At 43.0% G+C, this 24,653-nt stretch overlaps 1 protein-coding gene across 2 annotated transcripts in view; it reads left to right on the top strand.

Annotated features, from left to right (window-relative positions):
• The window catches only part of PIP4K2A (phosphatidylinositol-5-phosphate 4-kinase type 2 alpha), a 159,562-nt gene that overhangs the window by 118,907 nt on the left and 16,002 nt on the right, over window positions 1-24,653 (top strand). For both annotated transcript variants that reach the window (XM_069458822.1, XM_069458821.1), the window contains 2 exons: window positions 5,886-6,032; window positions 11,113-11,151. In XM_069458822.1, the coding sequence (XP_069314923.1) occupies window positions 5,886-6,032; window positions 11,113-11,151 (186 nt within the window). The remainder of the gene's footprint in view (window positions 1-5,885; window positions 6,033-11,112; window positions 11,152-24,653) is intronic.

The following is a 24,653-nucleotide window of genomic DNA, read 5'->3' as shown; positions in this document are numbered from 1 at the left end:
GTGAGTTGTACACTAAGAATAGGGAAGCTGACCCCAAGAATAATTGTGATTGATTTAGCTAAAGGTAGTATGTGTAGTAAGAATTGGTGATCATCAAGTTCACTTTTTAAGAATTCAGGAGAAACATTCAGCACCTATTCAGGTGAAAGCTCAGTGTCATCGCTGCCTTACAGGCACCTGAAAGCGGCCCTGGGTGCCAGACACAGCTGCTGTTTGATGTGATAGGGAAGCTTGGCTGCAGTTGACCCGGGGAACCCAGACAGGTGGAAATGACAGGCAGCATTGTGCACCGGGCGGATGCCTCGAGGAAAATGCCCCATTTGAGGAGCCACTGAAAGGCGCCCTCTCCAGTATTGTGTGGACGCTACCGGTGCTGGCACAGAAGAGTAAGCGCTTCTCTCTGATGTGTGCTCGTCTTTTCTGAGCCACACGCGAGACGGCCAGCGTTGCGGAGCGTTTGGTCCATTTGTAGCCTTAGGTCCCTTGGGACCCAGAGTGGCCTCAAACGGGAGTCGGTAGAGTCATCCATGCGAGTGCTGCACCCGGCAAGTCTGTAAACAGAGACGTTTCTATAGCAGGCAGGCAACACCTGTACTAATGAGGTCCTTTTTGCCAGTGGGGAAGGATTCCCTTGTGCCCGCAGCAAGACAGTGGTTGAAAGTGAAAGAAATATTTGTACCTTTCTTAAAGAGTGGCCCTAAGGATTAAATTATTATTTTTCCATTCTCATAATCTGGAAATTAAACATGGAGAAGGGAGGAAGCAGAGATTCCTTAGATTGTCTTGTTTATGATGGAATCAACACAGTTACAAGAAGTGAAGAGGTAATGAGGATGTTTTTAACCGTTACAAAAAAAAGGATGCTCGTGCCAAATAGATGATTAAAGAAAAGCCTGACATGGGGGTGTCCCCAGTACGTGTTGTTCTTGTTATTTCTGAAGATTTATTTACAAGTTATTTTGTGAATTTGTCTATGATGTTTAACGTTTTTGAAGTACTCAGAGTTGTGATCCTAAAAGCAACAATGTAAGACATAATTGTTTAGCGTTTCTTGTCTGTTTATAAGAATATTACCTCGCTTTTAAACAAATATTATACATACTCAAAGGGACATATGCAGCATTATTCTTTTTTTTTGACAGAGTCTCACTCTGTTGCCCAGGCTAGAGTGAGTGCCGTGGCGTCAGCCTAGCTCACAGCAACCTCAAACTCCTGGGCTCAAGCGATCCTCCTGCCTCAGCCTCCCAAGTAGCTGGGACTACAGGCATGCGCCACCATGCCCGGCTAATTTTTTCTATATATATTTTTAGTTGGCCAGATCATTTCTTTCTATTTTTAGTAGAGACAGGGTCTCGCTCTTGCTCAGGCTGGTCTCGAACTCCTGACCTCTAGCGATCCTCCCGCCTCGGCCTCCCAGAGTGCTAGGATTACAGGCGTGAGCCACCGCGCCCGGCCAGCCTTATTCATTTTTGAAAGTCTTTATTTTAAGGAGAATCCTTGAAATTGAGAGTTCCCATCATGCCTTTAAGATACAACCTGTGTCTCAGAGAGCATGTTAGGTGCACACCAGGTGTTCATGGAAGGCTCCCTCCCTGTCCCTTCCTTCCTGCCTTCTGCACCCCTCTCCCCAGGGTCTTGGTTTCGTCTTGCTCTTGCTTGAGTCACCTGCAGGCTCTATTTCCCTCATCTTCAATTCTTCAGAATAGGGCATCTTAAAATCGGGAAGTTACCCCCTTGTTTGCTTGGGAGACTCCCAGCTAAGCAGAGTTATGCCCAAAGATCCCTCCCCTACAGGGGAGAGCACGGGGGGGGGGGGGGGGGGGGCAGCCAACTTCTACTTGCTATGCACACAGTTCTGGGGTTTAGAGAGGTCACCATTTACGAGCTTTGACAGTATGCACAAACTTTGGGAATTTGGGAGAATTTAAAGTGTGAATTCAGCATAAATCATCAAACGTAATTTTTTTACTCTTATTTAGTAACAAATTTGTATCTTCTGTACCTCTTTTCCCCAAAGTCACATTCCTCACGTGGTCTGTAGTGTACACATGCAATAACAGCTCTAGAAACACATAAACCTTGGCCATTTCCAAATTCTCCAAGTTAACCATGTGACAGCCATTTTTATGAGATTTAACATCTTTAAACAATTATTTTTGTAGTACCCCCTTTCTCTCCTTTTGTGGCCAGCATATGCCAGCTTTTTTCCTACTTCCTACTCTTTTCTTGTGTAATGTCTTTCATTTATCATGGCCATCATGAGAAGAATCTTGGGCTTCCCTTTCATCATAAATCACATGGGATATTTTCTGGCTTCAAAGTCCAGAATGCTCATATTTACAACACCTGGAGGTTGGAGTCATGTGATTCATCAGAAAGGTAGCAGAGAGAATAAGTCTCTGCAAGAAATATCTTAGGTTTTTTTTTTTTTAATTCCTGCATTCATTTATTGATCCCACAGTTATGTATTAAGTGCTTCTTCCATGCTAGGTCCTGCTGAGTGCTGGGGATTTTGTGCTGAACAAAATATGTAACAGTGTCACCTCCATGAAGCTTACGCTGGGCAGAGAAGCTGCATTAAACTAGTTACACTTGAATCCTCTGTGGGTGTGAAACTCAAAAGAAAGGTTGTTGACTGGAAATTCTAAGTTTGGGAGTTACTGAGGATATAGATAGAAACAGAAACCAAATATAGCCTATATACAGAGGAGAATAAAATCCCATATTTAACGGCACATAGATTGAAGAGGGAGAATCGGCCAAACAGTAGGGCAAGGAGGGTCAGATGGAAGGAGGACAACAGAACATGGCATCTCAGAAGCCAAGGAAAGAGCGTCGGTCAGAGGGTTCGGGTGAGAGAAAGACGGAGAAGTTTCTGTCAGATTTAACCCCTCAGGGTCACTGGTGATCTCGGTGAGAACAGTCGCTCTGAAGGGGCAGGAGGCTCGAGCTACAGCGTGGGTGGAGATGAGGAAGAACAGAAGATGAGCATCCCCAGCTCTTTCCAGAAGTCAGTCAGGAGACCTTAGACACAGAAAGATGTTGGCCCCAAGAAGCGACTGTGCTGATTTTTACTTTTTAGTATAAACATTTTCAGACACGCAGAACATCGAGAGCCTATACCCATCAGTTAGATGTAGCCATTATTAACATTTTACCACGTCTGCATCATTTTTTCCCTGAAGTATGTCGAGGTAAATCACAGACCCAGCGTTTCCTCTCTAGTTACTTTAATATGCGTCTCTGAAACGTGACGACGTCTCGCCCTGACAGAGTTGACAGCGAGTTCCTCGATGTCACCAGACACCTAGGTGAGGGGCACAGTCAGGCGTCCCCAGTTTCCCGGGAAATGTCCGTTTCCAGCCAGGATCCAGTCAGTGCCAGACAGTGCGTCTTTGCAGTTGAGGGAGTGTTTTGGTTTTTTGGTTTCTGTTTGTTCTGTGAGAGAGACTTTAGCACATTTAGACACTGTTGCGAAGCTGCCAGTGGAGGGAGAGGGAAAGATTGAGGATCCCGGACCGGGAGGGGCTGATGTCTGAGAGCCCACCAGGTTGGGTCCCAGCGTGGCTGGAGAGATGGGTCTGGGAAGGCGCCCCCTCCTCCCGTCATGCCAGAGCACGGGGCAGGTGGGGATGGCAGGAAACCAAGGCCGTTTCCTTCCGACACACGCGCCCTCTCTTGCCCTGTGAAGTAGGGTAAGTCGCACACAGACGAGAACCAAGTGGCTCTGCAGCCCCACTCACCTTGCCCGGCATGTGATGGTTAGGATGCACTAAGACCCGTGGCTCTCTGTGGTTCTGCACAGAAATTTTAATCGAAGAGACATTTTCTACTGGCAGCATTTTTAAAAGATAGTCCAAGATGAGAATAATCTCCACAGAACAGCACACAGAGGGGCCGAGCAGCAAAACTGAAACTGATGTGTGCCCCGGGGCGGAATCGTGGCTTGTGGACCTCAGAAATCACTACCGTGGAGTAGGCCCTGGTGCGTGTCCGTTTGTCTAGAGCACAAAACAGGAATAACGTTAAAATTTCTTAACGGAGTTTTGAATGAAAATAATTATCATCATCTGCAGTATTACACAGCATTGTGTGAAGTATTTTGACATACTATTATCTGTAATCCTCAAAACAACCTCGAAGGTAGGAATTGTGGTGCTCATTTTCTGGGAAAACGAAACTAAATGTAGATTGATTTAGGACCTCTCCCAAGATCCCACAGCTAGTAAATGGAGGTGCCAGGTTAACGCACATCTTTCTGGCTCATAAATTTATGTTTTTTCTACTGCGCTTACACAATACAGATTCCCCCAGTCTCTGTTTTAAAGCCCATCCACTCACTTTGTGTTCAGAGGCGAGAAACAGCAGCCCTTTTTATTTCTTTAGATCAGATGTGTGAAATTTTCTTTTCAACGAAGGGCTGTTGACCACCTGTTTTGCATGCGCAAAACTCAATTTAGTGTATTTTGAAAGGAGAGAAATAGAAAATGTTCCACTCATCTGATTTCAAACAACCAGTTAAGATGAAACTGTACTCAGAAAATACATCAAGTGAAAATATAGAGCACAGTTATTGTCGGTAAGGGGAAAAAAAAAAAGGCAGAAGCATCTTTAAAATTTGCCAAAATTCTGGGTGGCAAAAATCCAACTTAGATATTGATGTTGTTCATCTTTAATGATAAAAACTGAAGACTTGTTAATTCTTAAGGTGGTTAATATTACCAGAGTTGATTTTTAATAGTGTTTACAACTAAAAAGCTTGAAGGGATATTCTAATTATCTTCTTATTCTTATAAAGTGCTCATTGTAAAAAAAAAAAAAGAAAAAGAAAAGAAAGAAAAATTCAAGTAGTGTAACTTTAAAAAAGGATCAAAGTTACCTCCTATTCCATCATTGCCATTTGGTGAGCATTCTTCCAGGTATCTCTGTGTAATATGCATAGTGCCTGCGATGTTTACAGTATTGGGATCATACTACTTACGCTATTCGTTATCCTGGGGATTTCACACACCTGTAGACACAGAAGAGCTTTTTTAAAATCATCTTTCCCCTTCCTTTCAAAGAAAGGAAAAACCTTCTTTGGGAAATGCAGAGGGACCCCTGTTTTATAAAAATCTGCTCTAAGGAGAGGTAGCTCCATCTTGTGGTTTTCTGGAGTATGGTCATTGAAGACTGCTGAAGTCGTGTTGTGTTTTTGCAACTCTCATTGGAAATGATGTCAGCTCTGGGACTTGTCCGATAGCCTTGATGGAAACCAACATGGGGCCCCCACCATCCCCATCTGCCTGTAGAGCAGGAGCGAGGGCTCTGGGACTGCAAGAGCCCCCTCCCTTCATCCCTGCTCTTGTGGGCAGTTTAGCTCTTAGAGTTTAGAGTCTCAGTGAGAAACAGAAAACTAGGACTAGAGCCCAACCCTTCCAGGTTCCAACACTGGGCTCTCCACAGTTTCCTCTGTCATCTCCACTCCAACACTGTTAAAGAAAAGTTGATCTTAGCAGCCAAGTCACTCTGCCTCAACCTCGTAGAATTGTCATCAGGGCTTTTGGGTAGAAAATAGATACCCTAAGTAGGATATAATTTCACTAAGAGGAATTCCAAAAAGACAATCACATGTCCTCTTGCCTTCACTCTTCTGTCCAATTTTTGACCTTACAAATGAGTTTGGAATGTTGGAAAAAATCTCTCTTTGGAGATATAATTGAATTTTTTAATCTGTATATAGATGGTAAACACAGATCTGATTGGTAAGCAGTACAAATGTGGTCATTTTCTATAAATAGGACCTTAATGGTTGGAGTTTTCACTTTATATAAATGCTGTAAGCATATATATTTTACATCTAAACCATCTTTTGATTGGATTTTTTTTCTTTTTCTCCTATGCAGTATATAGTGGAATGTCATGGGGTCACCCTTCTTCCCCAATTCTTGGGCATGTACCGGCTTAATGTCGACGGAGTTGAAATATATGTGATTGTTACAAGAAATGTGTTCAGCCACCGTTTATCTGTATATAGGAAATATGACTTAAAGGTGAGATTTTCTTAATTTTTGTAAAATAACTCAAGATCATATAAAATGCTTAGTAGGTGCTCAGAGCTTAAAGCTACCAGGCAACTAGCAGTGTACGCCTTCGCGTTAAGCAGTCGATGCTTGCTGGCCTTACCAGAAGACTCCTGTGCATGTTAGAGATACCCTGCCTACTTACTCAACACCAACTACATACCGGGCGCTATTCTAGGTGCTGGGAATAATGTGATGAACCAAACAGACCAAACCTGCACTCGGGGAGCCCACATTCTGATGGGTAAAGACAGGAAGTAGGTAAAGGTAATAAGGAAGCCATGTAGCATATTTGGAATTGGTAAGTGCTATAGACAGAAATAAAGAGGGGGAGAGAGACAGTTTTAAAGAGGGTGTCCGGGAAGGTTTCCCTGAAAAGATGACATTGGAGCAGACTTGAGGGCGATGAGGGATTAAGCTGAGGAAAGAACATTCCTAGCAGAGGGACTAGTAACTACAAAGGCCCTGAGACAGGCCATTTCAAAGACTTGGGGTGAGAGGGGGTCCCTGGAAATTTTGACAGTGGAGTGACGTGATCCGACTTCCAGCATCACCAACTCAGGGGAAAATGTCCAAGTTAGGGGATGGCAAACTGTGACCAGCCTGAATGCCAATTCCAACTTGGGGGCCATTTTTATAAATACAGTTTTATTGAAATACTGCCATGCCTATTGTTTCTGTATTGCCTGTGGCTGCCTTTGCACTACAGTGGCAGAGTTGAATAGTTACCGCGGAGACCATTATGGACCACAAAGCCTAAAATGTTCACCCTCTGACTCTTTTCAGACAAAGTTTGCCAACTCTAGTCCACCAAGTCTACATTTGTTCTCACGCTTTTTGGTCTTAACCCTTTCATACTTCTAAAAGAGAACCCCCAAAAAGCTTTTGCTTATGTAGGTTGTATCTATGGATATTTACAGTATAAAAAATTAATATAAAATTGTTAAGATATTTATTTTATTTAAAATAATGATAAAACCATTACATATTAACATATTTTTATGAAAAATAACTATTTTCCAAATTAAAATATTTATTTTATTTAAAATAATGATAAAACCATTACATATTAACATATTTTTATGAAAAATAACTATTTTCCAAAAGCAAAAAATTAGACATTTTTACATTTTTGCAAATGTTTTCCATTTTTACAAATTTCTATAATGTCTGACTTAATGTGAGACAACTGAAATGTCATATATAATTCTGTTATCAGTCTGTTGGTGGTGTTATTTCATTGAAGTATATGAAGAACATATGACCTCACACAAATAGTGTAGTTGGAAAAAGGCAGAGGGATATTTTAATAATGTTTTGGGGTAATTATAGATCTTCTTCTTTGATATTATACCAGAACATGACAAGAGATGACTTCTCAAAGCTTAGTTACGTTGTGGAATCTTAAATCACATCAATGAACTTTTTGTACTCTTTTCATCAAAATCCACTGGTCTGTTTGCATGCATTGGTCTGAATGCAAAGTCAGTAAAGTCATACACTTGTCACTGGGGACATACTGGTTCACCAAGTTATGTGGCTATTAAAAATATTGACACATCTCATACATTATCAAAAAGTCACAGCAATGTCACCACCAATGTTATCAGGTAAGTCTTTTACATATTGGGAAGTTGTGAAGCTCAGGGTGGTGAATATAAATTTTTTTAAAGTCTAATTTTTACTTGAAAGCTCAAGTTTTATCATTGACAACAACTCCTGTCAGTTTTCCAGGAAATGACAGTATATACATAGTTCATCTGCCCCAGCACTCAGCCAAGCCTGGCAGCTTTGTTCGTTTCTGAGCAAGTATCTGCCAAATGCCCAGATCCGAATAAACATAGACTGTTAGTTGCTCTATCAAGTAAAAATGTTCCATGGAAAAGGTGGCTAGTTTAGCTCATAACTCAAGCCATCACAAAGTAGTTCTTGAGAAACCATTCCTTCTTTATAAAGAGAAGCACTTTATGCATACTTCCTACCCAGAGCATTGAAAAGGCATGTAACTCCTGGGTCAAGATTTGATGCAGTTAATTTTATTATTTCATCAAGCAATAAATGAAGCACGTATTGCTTCATATGTTAACTAGATGTCTACTTGTGCAAGGCACTACCTTAGGCTTGCAGAGGTTCAGCAGCTAACAAGCCATGAAAACTAGGGTATGTGGCTTCAGGGGTCACAGTGAAATGATATTAGATCTCTTCAGTGACACTCGTTTTTTTTTTTATTTTGGGTTTTCTTTTTAATCACAAATACTCCTAGTACCTGTTGGTTCTACTGCTCGATTTGTGCGAAGCTACCAGCAGTTTTTCCCACCATTATTTGTGCAATATCTATGTGAATATCAAGACAGTGAAAAAGGCAAATGATGTCTCCATATTGTTATAAAAATCATATTGACTTTGTAGACTCCCAAAAGGGTCTTGGGGCCCCAGGGTTCTGAACCACACTTGGAGAAATGCTAGTCTAAGTGAAGGGAATGGTCTAGGCTTGTGTCTTAACCTCTGAGGTCCAGACAAACTCGATCAGCTTCCCAAATACAGCCTTGCTCTGTCCGGCTACCGGGTCTTAGCTCGAGTTATTTTGTCCCCCGAGAATTGCCCCTGGGGAAATCCCAGCCACCCTCCAGGGCTCTTGCCCTCCACTCTTCTTGGAGCCTTTGCTGAGTATTTCAGGACCATGTGCAGGTCTTGCTCTCCCATGGAAGAAAGCCAGAGTGACTCCTGAAGCCACATGTCCTGGTCTTCTGACCTGTCAGCCATGTGTGAGTTGCTGAACATCTGAGAGCCTCAGTGTCTTCATCTATTAAAACAGGGATACGTTTACCTACGTTTGTGAGGTTGCTGCAAAGATGAAGTGAAATGCCTACATGTGTTAAGCGTAAGGCATGGCTTATTCTGCGTATGGGCAAGTGTTTGTTCGACTATTTTTTATCCCCCTGAAATGCCTAAGATAGTGCCTCAGACAGGTAGGCATCTGGTAAGCGTATCTTGACGTCAATTATGCTTGTGGGTTGGATGTCCTAGTTTCAGTTTGTCTTGCGTTTCATAATTTCATCTCTCCTTTTAGCTGGTAGAAGAGATAAATTCTGTTCTTGCCAAGACTTTCAGTTGTGCTGGAACCTGTCCATCTGGCATCATTTCATGGCTTAATCTCTCTGCCTTTTTATTTTTGTTTTAATTTTTTATTGTGAATGAATATGAACTTTGATGAGTTTTTCTTTCCAGACTAATGACCAACATTTACATAGAGATGAAGGTTCCCTGAGAATCAGAAGCAGAGTCAATTATTTTGTAGGAGGGGGGAAAAACCACACAGACAAACCAACAACTTGGTTAAGGATACAAAGTAGAATACATAGCTTCTTTCCTCTACCCAGCGGCGTAGGCAGTGCTCAAGTATTACAAATGTCCCATTAAAAAAAAAAAAATCGGCAACATTCTTTTTTAGAATTTGTGGCCCATATTCAGGGATCCCTGAAGGAAGGAAAGTAGACCCAGACGAATGGCAGTGACTGGGCTCAGCTATGTGGAGTGGCGCGTGCCAGGGTCGTGGGACGGGTCCTCAGGTTTTCTTTAATGAATGATTTACATGGTCCATCTCCACTTGATGTGTCAGCAGCTTTGTGCTCAGCAAACACCCAGTGTTTTCTCTGGGCCGGCAGCAGGGTCTCAGACTGGGGGTCTTGGGGAAGGAGAACTGGCCCTGGGGAGACGCATGGCCTGGTCTTGGCCCCCTTCCCCAACACAAGGCGTCTCTTCAGTCCCAGTTTCTGTTGTCTGTGGGTTACAGGCAATACACACAGCCTGATCCATGCTTGAGCGGCTTGAATGAAGGGTGGTAATAGTGTAAAAATTTTGATTTCTCTGCAAATGGCCAATCTAGAAGATGCTTTTGCTTTTCCCCAAGGCAAATGTAAGTTCTTTCAATGCTTGGCTGACTCAAGTGTTCCAGGGCAGTAAATGTCGATTTCAGAGGTGGTCAGGGAGGCAAAGGGCTTTGCTGACCCAGCAGCAGCTTTGGTTCCAGTGCTGGGGAGGAAGGGAGCCCCCAGGTTGGTCTGCGCTCCTCCTCCAGCCGTTCACTCGGTGAACACTGAGCACGACTGGGCATCTGCTGTGTGTAAGACACCGCAGTAATCACTGAGAAACACAGAATCCGTAGTCGTTGTTGTAGTCACATATTTAGGAATTCACTAGGCCGTTTGTCTCCCAGCCCTTCTCTTGAATTAAAATCTTCCACAAGCAAAGGGAAGGTTCTCTGCTCGAATGCTGTCCCCAAAGCCTCCCTGTTGGCATCTAAGGTGGACTCAGGTCATCTTGGACAACCCAGAGCTCCGAGGCGTAGTTTTGAAAACCACTGCAGTGGAGTAGCGTCTGCTGAGATCAAGGACTGTGTTTTCCTCCACTCTGTAACTCTGTGCTCAGCATAGGGCCTGGCACAAAAGAGGCACAAGTAAACGCATGTCTTTGAAGGAACCTCCAAAGTAAAGAGGGTCAGAAAGTGGCCGTGGGGGACTGACATATAGCACGTGGGGAAGAAGTGTTTGTCAGTAACTCTAAAACGGGGGAGAAAACAAGGAGCGCCACAGAAAAGGCACTCACAGGGCTGGGACGTGCCCACAGCTGGAAGATGTGATGTGGGAAAAGAGGGACTTCGTGCCTCCATGGTCACCACAGCCACTTCCACGTTGAAGATAAGAAAACCAACCGTTCTGGCATTTGATGCCAGAAGGAAGGGATGAGTTTGATCCAGTGTTTAGTGAGTTATCGCTCAAGTGATTTTCAGGTTTTCTGATTTCTGGCAGGTGGACAGAACCGGAGAAAGATAAGGGAGCACGACGGAGGTCAGGGCTGGAGCAGTGGCCAGGACACCTGCAGAGGGACAGGGACAGGGGCAGGCCGGGCACAGGGCCGTGGCAGGGAGGGGCACCGGGGCAGAGCAGGTGCTGATCCTCCTCTCTGCTCTGCCAGGACTGTCTTCGTATTTTGTACATGTGAAACCAGGTCCCTGGCGTGTGCATGTTTTCATTATTGCTTTGTATTTCAGGGCTCTACAGTGGCCAGAGAAGCTAGTGACAAAGAAAAGGTAAGCTCCTTGCCACGGTTCTCCCTGCATCCTTCGGGGCGCACGCGAGCAGCCCCACCCCCCTCCCCGCACGTGTTCCTTCTCTGTCGCCTCCCACCGCTGCGGGGCTTCCCCTCTCCCTGCTGCCTCCGTCAGCGAGAAACACGTTGTGACTGACCCGAGGAGAGTTCCACTTCGTTTCCCTTCCTTAGACTGTTGAATAATGAAATAGTCAGGAGGTGTGAATGTGGTCGGAAGGACCGTGCCACGTGCAGCATGCTCTTGGAAACACGGCCACCGGTGCGGTGACCGTGTGGTGGCAATCACAGCTCAGAGCGCGCTCCTGCAGGCCAGGGCCAGCCCCGACCCCACCTCGCCACTGAGCAACCAAATGGGACCCCCGCATGTGTTTCTGTGCTTCTCTTGAGTCCGTTTTCCCACCTGTAAAATGTTAGCTTGGTTGAGCTTCAAACTCCTTTCCAGCCATAAAATGTTAAGATATTATTGTTTGCTTCAAAAATTAGGGGATGAGGGGACCACATTTTTTTTTCTCTTTTCCTGATTCATTGGACCTTAGATAATATCGGAACCACATTTAGCTTGTTCCACAAGATTATAGACAGTGTCACCTTGAAGGATCAGTTGGAGTAAGAACGTAGGTAGTAGCTTCCCGGGTGTGAACCTGAACCAACCCAGCCGAGCGTGTGCTTCTGTGAAAGGTGCCTTTATACTCTGAGCTGTTGCAAACCCATCACCTCGGGGGGTGCCTTTTCTTGACTATTCCATCTGAGAGCTGGGCTCAAGGTTGCCTGTTTGTTAATTTATTTTTTATTTATTTATTTTTTTTAGAACGGTACCATCCAGTTTCCATTTGAATTTTTACAAGTTTTTAAATCTACTTCCATTTATTCACTCAGAAGTGTTTGTGACTATCTTTATAATGACTTTCCTAGCTTCAGGGGCTAAAATAATGGGCCACACAGACACATCAAGCAGGGGATGCAGATGTTAAATACCAAGTTATGCTGTCATGGGAGAGACACTCTGTCGGGGACTCTCAGGGCACTGTGGAGCTCTTAGCAAGGGCACCTGGCTCAGGCTGTGTGGGGTCAAGAAAAGGCTTCCTGGAGGAGGTGGTGTCTGAAAACCCGAAGGATAGGCAGGAGTTAGTCAGAGGAAGAGCAGCAGGTGCGAGGGAACAAGGTGCGGCGTGCGGGGGAGATTGGCGTGTTAGCTGCAGGGAGAGCTGGAGAGGCTGATGGAGTCACCCAGGGGAGATGGGGGCCCGAGCTGGGGGAGTGGAAGTGGGTGGATTACAGAGAAGTGTGGGAAGACGAAGCTACAGAGCCCAGAGATTGAATGCCAGCGGTGGATGGTGCCAGGGTGTGGAGAGAGAGGTGCTAAGGGTGACCTCTAAGTTTTGCTTTGGGCAGTTGGGTAGGTGTTGATTCCACTCACCGAATTAGGGAACAGAGAGGGAGTAGTTTAAAACACCAGTGTGACCTCCGAACAGAGATATCCAATAGGCACGAGAGGCTGTACAGAGAGTCTCAGCTGGGGACAAGGGTTTGGGAATCCTCCCTGGAAAGATGGCCAGCAAAGACAGGGGCGTGGATGAAGTCACCCAGGAGGAATGTATGGAGTAGCAGAGAAGCTTGTCTAGAACCCGGCCAGAAAAACATCGTCCTTTGTGGGGTGGCTGGAGAAAGAGTCCCGCCAAGGATCAGCCAGAGGTAGGAGATGAGCCAGGAAGGTCTGGGTCATTCGCACAAGTATTTATTGAGCATCTGCCAAGCATTGTACGGAAAGCCTCAGGGAACAAGATAGACGCAGCCCCTACGCTCAGAAGCTTGCACTCTAGTAATGTCCCCGAAACCAGAGGAAGAGAATTTTCCAGTATCAGATGCTTGTACAAGGCCAGGTAGGATAAGGACTGAGAATTACCCCTTGGGCTTATCAACAGGAAGGTCACCAGAGATCTGGTCAGCGAGGACAGGTGGTGGCCAAAGCCAGACTGCAGTGGGGAGAGAAGTGACAAAGAAAAAGGAATTGGTGCATCCCTCTGTGACTATTTGCATTTTTACTATGCATTAGTGAACATGCATCTCGACACTTACACCTCTGTGTCAACCACCGTGAAGGCACCAGCTTTGGACAGAAGCAGCAGAAATGGTGACTGTTGACTTCCATAATGAACATTTCTTCTAGGTGTCAAGGACTCAGCGGGTATTTCACTTTTAGCCCCTAAGAAGCTCAAAGGTTTAATATCATTGGGGGTTTCTCCTAGGAGGAGATACCAGGGTATTGACAGAGGCAAACATATTCTTCAGCGTCCTGGCGACAGGACAGTCAGATCTGTGGACAGGATGACATCCCGCCCCACGCTGATTGCTCTGTTTTCACTTCATTCTCCACCCGAGTCCCCTGAGACGACCACTAGCAGAACTTTTCTCCTGTATTTAATTTGGTTTCTGCAGGTTCAGTCAACTAGGGTTTGTTCTGCTCTGACAATAACCAAGGCCACGAAAGACAGTCACAGCTGATGGCGCGGTTGCTGCTGAAGCCTAAATCATAAGACAAGGGCACGCAGAGAGGAAGCCACACGTATTTGACTTCCTTGTCGCTGTAACGTTGCTTGAGAAGCAGAACGTTCACTTAGCCTTCCCTACCTTCTCCTTCCCTCCAGCGTTCTGCCTATAGTTCCACACGCTTTCCAGAAACCTCTGGCATGAACCACCAGCCCACTGCCCTCCTCACCAAAAAAATGTGTAGCCCCTTTATTCATGTAGATTTCTGTTAAAAAAATGAAAATTTGTTTCAACACAAGCTCACTTTTCTGAGCATCTTGCTGGAGACTTTTACCCTGTGTCTGTGAATGATATGAGTTATGTGGTGATCGCTCCTCAAAACGTCCCCCACGGAGGTGGCTTTAGGGAGGCTTCCCCCCTGCCACGGTGACAGATTTGAGCCTCAGAAGCCCAGGTTCCCGTGCGGCATCACACAGGCAGAAACCTTACCCTCGTCTGGTATTTAGCTTTCTTAATTTTCACTTCTGCGTGTTGGAGATTAATTATAAAGGCAAATATTAATAACTGGCATGTGTTGAGTCTAAAGTATATGACAGTTGCTGTTTTAAATTGTACATGAATTTGGTCATGTAATCCTGACAGCGACCAGATGAGATCGGTGCCTTGAGTAGGTGAGGTTACTTAACAGACAGGATCAGTAACTTGCCCCGAGTTCAACAGTTAGGAAGGACAGAGCCAGGGTTAGAGCCCAGGAACCACAGTGCCAGCGCACACATTTCCAACCACTGCACCACACTGCCTTCCAGACGTTTGCAAGCTCGCTCTCTTCTCTCTCTCTCTCCTTTAAGGACATAACCATCAAAAAGTCATGTTCATCCCATTAATCATGAAAATGAATAAGGAAAAAGATACTCTTAATACATTGACAAAAACATTGTTTCAGAGTTAAATATGGTGCTAAAACAATCCATTCTGAGCCTTGATTTTTTTTTTTTCAAGTATTGAAATAAATTATTTGATTTCCTACTAGGTTGGCAATGCAACCTGTTTTTGGTTCCTCTCTTTGAGGAGTTTGAGCTTTTTCGTACATACTTTCAAATATACATTGTGTGCATACAGTACAGCCTTTGTCACCATGTCTCACACTGTGACAACATTAAAATTGTGTACACTGTTGTCCTGAGGAAGAGTTCAATGCTCTATACTTCTTTGGGGGCTTGAGGTTTGTGATAGCTCTTCTTCCAGAAGGCAGAGTCTCTAAACGGCTACCCCACCCACCCTTCTAGTATTACAAATGCTTACTAGGAAGGGCGGAGAAGAGAAAGCTTGGAGAGATGGAATGTAAAAGTAATAAAAATTATTAATTGATAAAGGAGAGCACACCTGCCTTGGCAGTATTCTCTCTCTCTGACAATGGCAGTTTGTTTATAATCTAGAAACACTTATTAAACTGTAATAGATTAAATAGAATGTATTAATAGAGCTTAATTTCTAAAAACATTCAGTTTTTTTAAGTTTAAAAAAAAATTTCTTTGCTTTCCTTTCTCTACCAATGTTTAGGTTTTCTTTCCATGATCAGTTAGTATATTTTTGACTCTTTCAAAAATCCTATCATTTGTCATCTTCACAAATTAAACCACAAATGCTATCAAAACAATCACTGCTATCTCTGGTTTGAAATATTTAGGGAAGGCTAAAAATATTTTCTACATGTTAGCCTTTTATAAATGCAATCAAATGATTTACAAGAATTTTCTTTCATTGCTATCATTGTATAGCTATATTCCCTTCAAAATGATTGTTAAGGTGCAGAGAACAATTTTCATAGGGAATCTCCGTTGACATGGCTTAATTAGTAATCTCAATTCTCATTCTTTTTAGATTTTTCTTTCGTTGGAGTCATTATAACTGTTTTAATTTCCCATACTTTAAACTTGTTGATGACAAGTTTTGAAACTGTCATTTCAAATATTTAGTGATATAGGTGCAGACAAGTCCCTTTCCTTAGATTTCAACTTGACACATAATTAGTATGATTCGCATTAGCATAATAATGAAGACAGAACTGCAGGAAATAAAGAAGTTATATTCTTACAATAATGGAATCACTTTCATGGCAACAAGTCTCAGACCATGCATGTACAGGTGTCTTGAATTTTTTTTAAAAAGGAGCAGAACAGTGCTTTTTTTTTTTTTTTTTTTTAAACCGTTGTCAAATTCTGACAGCTGCTATGACTTGTTTTATTCTTTAATTCTTTCCCTTTTAATGGAAGGGCATCCTCCATTCATGGCTCCAGCAGTTTCGCCTCCTCTAAATGAGACAGAGAAATGCGAATCTCCCTGGTGGTCGATCTTTTCACAGCTGCGCTGCAATTCCAGTGTGACACCAAATTAGTAATTATAGCCGAGCGGACTGCTTTTTACAAATGACAGTCCTAGCATGCTGCCAGCTAGCAAGCTCCTCAGCAGGGAACCCGGGCAAGTAAAAGAATACATAACTGGACTCACTTGATTTCTGGGGGATTTGACCTGACTCTTTAAAAAGCCCATGTTTTTGAGAGAGGAGAGTCCTGGGGATTTACACAAATATGCATTTTGTTCATCGTTCTGTGCCGTTCTTCTCAAAACGCATGTCTGATTTTATTAGGTAAAGTAAAGCCTGCGTAATGGAGCCGTAGGGTCAACAATAAGAAGATTCCTTTTAACATACAACCTTCTCCCTAGAACCCATTTGAAAGAAAACAGCTGCCCTGCAATTGGCATTTGTGTAACTATATTGGCAATAATCATTGTTGACACTTTCATAATGGGCTACAAAAAGCCGCCTCGTCGATTCTTGCGTTGTGAATTGCACCAGCCATTAAGCGACTGTCACCATCTCTGACATTTTACCTATTACTGACAGAAGGTTCAGGAGGATTAATCATTAATACCCTCACATCTAAAAATGCTTTCCTAAACCAGTTTTCAGCATTTCTTTTGTGGTCTTAAAATTGTAACAAATTATAATTAATTACTACCTCTGTCTGATCCTCAGGCTGCAGTTAAACTCAAGGTAGCAAGGATGGCAGGCTCCCGGTAGAAGGTACAAAAGCACAGCAGTGTGTCCTTCTAGAAATCTTTTCTTTTTGATACTCAGTTAAGAAGTACCTCTTTTTCTACTGTTGGTGAATCATCAGTTAAAGGGAGATTGTCAAGTGTTTTAGGCCCTCAATTCAGCTAATGCTTTAACCTCCTTCTGTAAAATTCCTTTTCTCCCAAGATCGAAGAGAAACATTTCCATTTGCCAGCATCGGGAACGCCCATCCCCCCACCCGAAGTGCAGGAGACAGTTTCCTGGCGGGGTAGAAGCAGGGCTCCTTTCTCAGACCTCAAATTAAAGGTAGCACCAATAATGTCCTCCTCGTGGATCAGAAGTGTTTTATAAAGGGAGATTTGGGGGAAGGACACCACACCGAGGGTTAGGGAATCCAAGTCCCAGCCCTGGGGAGGATGTCCATTAGTGGAAGTTTGGGGTTTGGGCATAGGTCATTTGACTTTGTCCTGATTTGTAAGATTAAAGACTTTGATTGTACCATTGGTTTTCATGCTTTAGTGTTTGTGAGACTCTCTTGTTTCAAAGGAAGCCTTCTCAGACCCTCCTCCAGAGATGCAGTTCAGCAGGAGCCCTCCCCTGGGGGAGTCCTAGACCCAACAAGCACCACAGTCCTGTCTGTTGCAGGTCTAGGCAGAGGTGCTGCTGTCCTCGACAGAAGCCATGTTCTGAACCATTGCATCAGCATGGGTCCAAGCAAGCTTTAACAACCCTGTATCCTAAACCATGAGGGCAATTCTGGGAATGAAGTTTTAAAGCTTCAACTCATTGGGAATTTTTCCTCATTGCTAAGCGGGGCACGTGAAAGAGTTTGGTGACCCTTGTGAGCATCTTCCAGATTTTTACTCAGATGACAGCATTGAAATCCTCAAGCCTTTTTCACTTATCTGTATATGATGATGTATAAACTCTCGATTGCCTTGTATTAGTTTGTGTTTCACTGGAATGAACTCAACTCAGTATCACAAGCACACGTGGAGCAGTGCTATTAGATATGGGGTATTTTAAGCTAACAGCTCTGCTTCAGTTGGTCCTAGAAAGAGCTGGGATAGAGAGATGACTTTTATGATTTAGTTTTTGGCCTGAATTTAAGCCAGGCTGCTACAGATGTACATCCTTAGAATAATAAAATAATGATCTTCATTAGGTTAACATTAAACTAGAAACTATAGGGCTTAGCAAATTTCTTAAATGTTCAGCCTTTGACCTGTCTTAGATTATCACCATACACGTCCATGCAACAGAATCTTCTGTTCCGATTGGAGCAAACCTGTCTCGTCAGTCCTACTTCGCAGGTCTTGCCCGCAGCTTATCCGTCACACGTCACAGCTTGTGGAGGAAGACCAAACTGTCGACTCTGACATTGGCACTTAGGGTTGTCGTCAGAAACGTATGACAGTATTAGAAAAGGAATAAATTTCACTATTTACGTATCAGCTTAGGAATTTTAGAGCAAATCCCCAGCAGCTGGGGCTCACCCGCCTTAACAGTTCTAAATCGCCAGCTCAGTGGAGCTCACCCAGTTCGGTGCTGCTTCATCACAGCACTGCTTCACAAGTATGTTGCAGTAATATTCTCTTTTGACACTTATGCATAGACAAACATTCAAAGTGACAATTATGAAACTCTCACATCTGAATGCTGGTCACGTTGCATACATTCTCATTGTTATCACTGTGGAAATTAGAAGTTGTTAACCACTTGTTGGATCATTTCCCAGGTCATGAACTCATGTAGACATTCTGCTTATGTTGTTAAAGAAGGTTATTACATGTACTTGTGAGAAAACACCTGTTATCTTTGCTACTCCTGTATGAACTTCGTCCACATTCACTGGTTTGTCTTTTCATGTGTCAAATGTGTGGCTTAGATGTTTTGAGAAGCAGAACTGATAGTGTCATAAATCTCTAGCATCTCTTATTACCCCAAAACCGATACCATGTATATGATGTTATTCCATCAGATTATCTTTATCCTGGCTCCAGTGTAAGGATTACCTAAAATTCTCTCCCTCACAGAAATACTTCTGGAGTATATTTTCAGTGCCATAAGACTGATTTTTATGAAGTTTTTTGGCAAGCATGGTGAAAGGGGTTTTATACGCTTTTGTAAGTTTATTTTCATTTAGCACAACAAGTAAATCAGGAACATAAGCAGTCCCCAACATAAAACAATAATTAGTACGTATTTTTTATGTGGCGCATTCAGCTCTGAATGTCACAGTAATGACCCATTCAAAGGGAGACCCAACAGCGATCTTTGACATCCAAGCTTACAAGTAGACTTTTTAAAAAAAATGGGTTGCCAGATGAGCACATCGAACAAAAATTCATTTCATTCTCAAATGCAAGTACTTTAATCACAGGGTACTACAATATGTATTAGCCTTTGCATTAAAACCTTCTGGTGCCAAAATCCTGTTTGCATTAAACACTTAAGTGTGACCAAGTGCATTTCATCTTCCCCGTAAGGTTTCCATCCAGACTAAAATAAAAACTTGGCTCTGCATTCTATAGATTTTGGCTCTGTGCATTTTAAGTACAAGTAGTTTATATTTCCGGTTGTTAATGGCAATTTACAATACAGTTGGCTCTTTTTGTATAATGTCTAGAATGATAATAAAATATCCAGTGTTATTTTTGTTTGAATTCTGTGCTTAAAAGTTATGTTTCCAACTGTGAATACAGATTTAAAATTTTTTTATTTTTTGAATGTTTTTTGTCATCTCAAAGATAATTAGATTTTTAAAAATCTTACTAAAACAAAATTTCAATCAAATTTCTGGCTTCTCTAAACCTTGAGATATCCAATGTTACCAAATATATATATAATATATGTACTAGATATACACATACACACAAATGACTTCACTCTCATTTGAAGCAAATAAATTTTTTTTGGTATTGATTTTTTTGTTTTGGTTTTGTTTTCAGAGATACTGCAGAAATTCTTAGTAATTGGAATTTTTATGTATACAAGTGCTAAGCAATAAGTACTTTTAAGTTAAACAAACTTTTTAGGCCTTGGTCTTTATCTCCATTTTACCAGTTTCACTGGGAAGCAAGCAGAGTCCTGTGTCTCTGCCCCCGTGGAATTTGGGGACGTCTGCCTGGCCGTCTCCGTGCCACGGGTCTCTGTCTGCCGCGCCAGGCATGGAGGCGGAGCGTCAGTTCTAAAATGAGAACTCTCAACTTGGTAGCTGTCGTTTCTTTTCCTTTTTAATCACAAACACCTGGCCAAATCAGTCCTTAGAGATCATTTATATCTTTTGTGGAACCCTAGGGAATAATTATATTCAGGGGCTTTTATGCATTGAAAAAGTTTTCCACATGCTTGTTATCTTCAGGCTCTGACATAATTTGTGCAAAAATGTTCACAAAATGGGGGCGGGGGGGCGATGTTTATAATAAAACTTTCTTTTTACAGCTCATAGCAAGTGAAACGTTTCCAATGAGTTCACTGCTCCTTAGCAATGAGTTTACTACTTACTCCCTGGTATTTTGGTTATATTTTCTGGCTACTAAGATTTCAGGTAGTGGATTTTTAGCTTTAGATCCGCAAAATAGCATTCACTAACATTACCCACTATTATAACATGCTCACCGAGAAACAACTAACCCATAGAAAATTAAGACAAAAGTCAGCAATCTCAACCTTTTGCCATATATATAAAACCATTGATTTTTTTCCTGTATTTCATGAATATCATAAATTTCAGATACTTTATAACTCTAAGAATTTAACTTACCCAGTTTTTCTTATCATACAGCAACGTTTTATTCTCATTTGGGTTTCAGTAAAAAAGGTATTGTCGTGAGGTTTTCTTACTCGGAATAGCTTTGGCAGGTGATTACAGAGGTTTTTTAGCCAGGCGAATTCACAGTTGAGGTTTGCAGGGCAAGGTACGGAACTAGAGCCTTAGGGACGGAGGGAAGAGCTGTCTTAGGTGCGTCCTGTGTGATGGACCCTCTGTGTTCCCCGTGCATCTTGTGCAATAAAATGAAATAACCTTGCACTTGTGTGTGCTGGGTTTATGTGCAGTAATGAAAGTGTCTTCAAAATGTGAGGGCAATGTGTAGACAATTCATAAGATATTTGGGATTAGTGGATCAAACCTGAAAAAGGAAATTTTAAACATGATTTAGACTATTGATATCCTAAATTTAAAGAGCCTATTTAAAAAAAAATTCGGGAGGAAGAAGGAAAAAAGGAAACAGTTATAGCAAGTTATTATTGCCAAGCACTATGTGCTTTGTGTCCTTCAATTCACACACTAACCCTATTTCCTAGATACAGTATTATCAATTTCCCATTAGACAGACAAGGAAACTGAAGTTTGAGCAGATTAAGCCGCCAGTCCAGAACGTCACAGCTAAGTATAGAAATGTTAAATATGTCAGTATATTTTTTGAAAGAAAAATACCACTCTGGATTTGTCAGTGATGAACTTTTTCTAGATCCCTAAGCCACGCGACACAAACAGTAATAGTGACATCTGTATATAATGTGTCATGTGGTAGGCACTGGTTTTAGGCCCTTTTACACATATGAGCTCATGTAATCCTCACAACCCCACATTTGCTAATCCCCATTTAAAGAAGGAAAACCAAGTCACAGAGAGGTTAGGTAACTCGCCCAAAGTCACACAGTAGATAATTAGAGGAGCTGAGCTACAACTCAGGCAGCCTGAGATCCGGCTTGTGCTCTTGAACTCGTGCTTCAGTCTGTCACCTACTCTGAACTGACCTGGAGCCGGGTGGGCGTCACCCAGCACAGCAGTGTGAGGCCGCCCACCCTGCTTGCTTTACCCGAACAGGATAGCTAGGTTGCAGGGGCACAGTGTCACTCTACTGATGCCTCAGTGCATTTACACGTCACATTAATGGAGAGGAATGCCATTTGGAGTCCAACCCACAGCACAGCACAATTGCCCTCTGCGAGAGAGAAAACAGCCTTGCTTGTGCTGGCCTGGGGCTGAACTGGGTCGTATATGTGTCCTCCAGAGCCTCAGCTGCCCAGGGCCGTGGAGCAGGAGTCCCACCCAGGGCTGGGCCCACTGCAGAGGGCAGGAGGAGGAAGAGAAGGTCCCTCTCGTGTCCTGTCTCCTCCTAGCAAGTACAACATACTGCACAGCAATCGCCCGGCTGCACTTGGAGGCTCCGACGTCCACAAAACTGGCCAGGAGAACTGAATTCAGAGCAAAGAAATAAAGACGCAGCCTGCTGCTGTCAGCAATGTCGCTGACCACTGGCGGGAAGCAGGCCTCAGAGCGTTTGCAGTTGGAAAGCGTTTCTGAGCTGTCTTTAGTTAGCCCTGGGAGTTTCCTCCGCCCTCTGGCTGTTTCTGTGCTGAACTAGAAAGGATATTAAAGGCACCCATTAAAGAATCAGACCCAGGGACTATGAGCTTGGGAAACCCTTCTACGTGTAAATAATCCGGTGTTTAAAAGCAGAGGGGTGGAATCAGCTACTACGTTAAGATGTCTCTGCCCACAGTTAAGTCTGTGCTGCTCCGCAGACGTCACCTTTGTGGGCAGTTTTACACCAAGAGAGTTTATTAAGTTCCACTAATTCATAGCATAATAGTTTTCCTCATTTCAAAAAAAAATGATGTTTCTAATGTAAACGCTGCCCATCATCAGAGGGATATAGTGACATTTCTTTTAAAAAGCTACACAACATTTTCTTGAGGGTGAATCATTGTCAGGTGACTTAATCGTTGTCATCTAATTCTTAGTGAAAGAAACAAAGTTGTTTTTTTTTTTTTAAAGAAAATATTTTGTATACAGTTTCTCATCTGTAATACTAGTTTTAAATCTGCACAATCTATTAAATGATCACAGCAATGATGATGATGGTGGTGGTGGTAACAAGTACCAGTCACTGTTTTTGTTTTGTTTTGTTTTTCAAAAAGAGTCTCACTCTGTTGCCCAGGCTGGAGTGCAGTGGCGTCATGATAGCTGACTGCAGCCTTGAACTCCTGGGCTCAAGCAATCCTCCTGCCTCAGCCTCTTAAGTAGGTGAGACTACAGGCGTGTGCCACCATACCCAGCTAATTTTTGTGTTTTTTTGTAGAGACAGGGTCTCACTATAGCCCAGGCTGGTCTTGAACTCAAGTGATCCTCCCCGCCTCAGCCTCCCAAAGTGCTAGGATTACAGCACTTTGCCATCATGCCCGGCATCACTATTTAAACGTGTCACAGGGTTTCTGGTTGGATTCTCAGCACAACCGTACATTCTACCGTAGCAGAATGATGAAGGTTCCCATCTCAGCTCAGCACTTACATAGTTAAATTGCATAATCTCAGTTTCCTTGTTTGTACATTGTGTGTAAGAGTAATAGTTACGGTTGTTGCCAAGAGGAGATGGGGTGCCTAATGCCAATACAATTATGCACACAAAGTGTGCACAGTACCCTAAGGCTGCTGTAGGTGGTCGTGGTGGCTTTTCCCCGCTTCTACAGGTAAGGCAAACAGCCTGTGGTCCCTGGCAAGTAAGGGGTGACACCAGGATTGCAGCTTCCAGATTCATAAAGTCCAAACCCCTGCTGCCCCCGAGCGCTCTATCTTACAGCAAACATCTGGGTCGTGGGTATTTGCAGACCAGTGTTGGATTCCACGCTCGCAGCTGCCCTGCTAAGGAGCCGCCTTCGCCTCTTGCCCTTTCAATAAGCCTTTAAGTCTTTTAACCAACCTGGGTGCCCTTTTTTGAACTCGATCCAATCTAAATACGTCCCTAGTGCCTGTGAAATTCACGAGTGAGCGTAGTCACATAGTACCGGGTGTCCAGAGTTTTACGGGGTAGAATTATACTTTCCCTGGCCAATGAGGTCATTCCTGCAGGGTCGGCCTGCAGCGGCATTCATCTTCATTAACGTGACTCGTGTGACAAAGACATACCTAACGTGTAACTTACCGCCTCGGCTGTGGTCTGTCAGCTCTGACTTCACACAAAACTATAAAGAGCCCTCTCCCCTTCTTTTCTTACACGTGAAAATGAGTTGTGGAATCGAGGCAGATGTCTTAATCCTTAACAGCCTTAACTCACACACCCCCAATTCCTAACCCGTAGTTACACAGGAACACCCGAGGTGTCTGCTTGGAGAATTGCCTTCCTTGCTCTGGCTTCAACCCCTTCGTCTAGGGCGCTCCCAATTCTGTATTCTGAGCAGAGTTTATCTTCCCACTGCCCTCCTGAGTCAGTTTCCTTAAACCTCAGAACTTTGCATGGCATTCACCGTCAAACTTCATTGTGCTTACAGTTCTAACAGAAGAGAAACCCTGATCGTCTGGTGTAATTGGTTCAAACATTTAACATTCATGTGTTATCTTCACAGGCAGGGTTTTTGTGAGGTTTTTTCTCTTCTTTTTTTACATTTATGTTATTTTTAAATTACTAATGAAGAGGTTTAGGGGTTAGTCTAGCAGACCCATCCTGAATTTTTGTAAAGAATGTCATTGCATTTTCATTTCCTGAAGACTCCATGACTCAGCTTAGAAGTGTCAGAAATTAGATCAGTCTCCCCCCAGAATCTTCTTATTTATCTGTGCATGTTACATACTCATACTGCCTTATTTTCTACCTGCTTGCTTTCGTATTTTTCTCCCAAACAAGATGACAAACTCCTTTAGAGTAGAAATTTTGGCTATTCATTATTTGCATCCCTGTACAGGACAGTAATTCATTAACTGTCTGTTGAATTGAGTTCTGGATTTCTGAGCTTTGTTGTGCCGGCTTTGTAAGGATATTACTTTGGCAGTAGTTAGATCTAATTCAAGATGCAAAACTGTTCAAACGTTCCCTTTTCAAAGTTAAACAAAATTAGTAGCCAAAGCTAATTTAGAAATGGGTAACATACACACATGTGTGTGTAAATAGATGTGAGTGCATCCACATGCATGT

This window comes from Eulemur rufifrons, chromosome 25 (assembly GCF_041146395.1).
Source record: "Eulemur rufifrons isolate Redbay chromosome 25, OSU_ERuf_1, whole genome shotgun sequence".
In the NCBI taxonomy this organism is placed as follows: Eukaryota; Metazoa; Chordata; class Mammalia; order Primates; family Lemuridae; genus Eulemur; species Eulemur rufifrons.
The sequence above is the reverse complement of the archived record's forward strand: the minus strand, read 5'-3'. Positions and strand labels throughout refer to the sequence as shown.